The sequence below is a fragment of the Eimeria mitis genome, genomic scaffold (assembly GCF_000499745.2).
Source record: "Eimeria mitis Houghton genomic scaffold, Emh_scaff392, whole genome shotgun sequence".
In the NCBI taxonomy this organism is placed as follows: Eukaryota; Apicomplexa; class Conoidasida; order Eucoccidiorida; family Eimeriidae; genus Eimeria; species Eimeria mitis.
The window spans coordinates 16,462-17,301 of NW_013572256.1; the positions used below are offsets into that span (position 1 = coordinate 16,462).

The 840-nt window shown below is 33.3% G+C and overlaps 1 protein-coding gene across 1 annotated transcript in view; it reads left to right on the forward strand.

Annotated features, from left to right (window-relative positions):
- Positions 1-749: 749 nt before the first annotated feature.
- Positions 750-840, forward strand: part of EMH_0010670 (uncharacterized protein) — a gene marked incomplete at both ends in the record, with an annotated part of 2,033 nt that continues 1,942 nt past the window's right edge. The window contains one exon of the mRNA XM_013499022.1: positions 750-755. Coding sequence (XP_013354476.1) covers positions 750-755 — 6 coding nt within the window. The remainder of the gene's footprint in view (positions 756-840) is intronic.

Consider the following 840-nt stretch of genomic DNA (forward strand, 5'->3'; position numbering starts at 1 on the left):
AGTATATGTATGTAATATATATATACATATATATATATATATATATATTATAAATATATATTATTTTATGTATGTACAGAGTATATATATGTATTTTTTTTATGTAATATTAGTACAATAAATAACTTCTGTTAGTTTGTTTCTTTGCATACAGAAAAAAAACAAAAAAAAAATAAAAACAGAATCAGGTGTACATACACCCCAGTTAAAGAAAGGGAAGTTTTTGTGCATCTCAGTGAATAAACAAACGAAAAAAAAGTGATTATAATTTATAAATTTATTTATAAATAAATAAATCAACAGAAGAACCCAAAAACCACTGATTTTCCTCTTTTTTTTTTTTCTTTTTTCTGTTGTTTTATACTGGCTGCACCGCCGCAGCCCCGCGGTTGCTGCATGCGTTTCCGGTCGAATTTCAGCGCTTAAACGTGAAAAAAGAGGAAAAAAAGAGATAAAAAGTAGAAAATAAAGTAAAATAGATAAAAAAATGAGAAAAAATGAGAGATATTCCACTAAGATCGCTGGTTGCATATGGCCAGCCATCGTTGCGTCATTTGTATGCACAATCTGAGGTGTACGTACACCTCAGCAAACGGGTGCATTCTATAAAACAACAGCTTTTTGGTTATGCAAAAGGAATGCCGGGAGAAATATGTTGGATTAAACCACTAAAAGGAAAAAATATAATAAGCTACTACTGGCCAAGCAAATACGATCTACCCAGCTTTCATATGGAACAATACCTACAAATGCAGGTCAGGGTTTAGGGTTTAGGGTTTAGGGTTTAGGGTTTAGGGGTTAGGGGTTGGGGGTTGGTTGGGGGTTGGGGGTTGGGGGGGG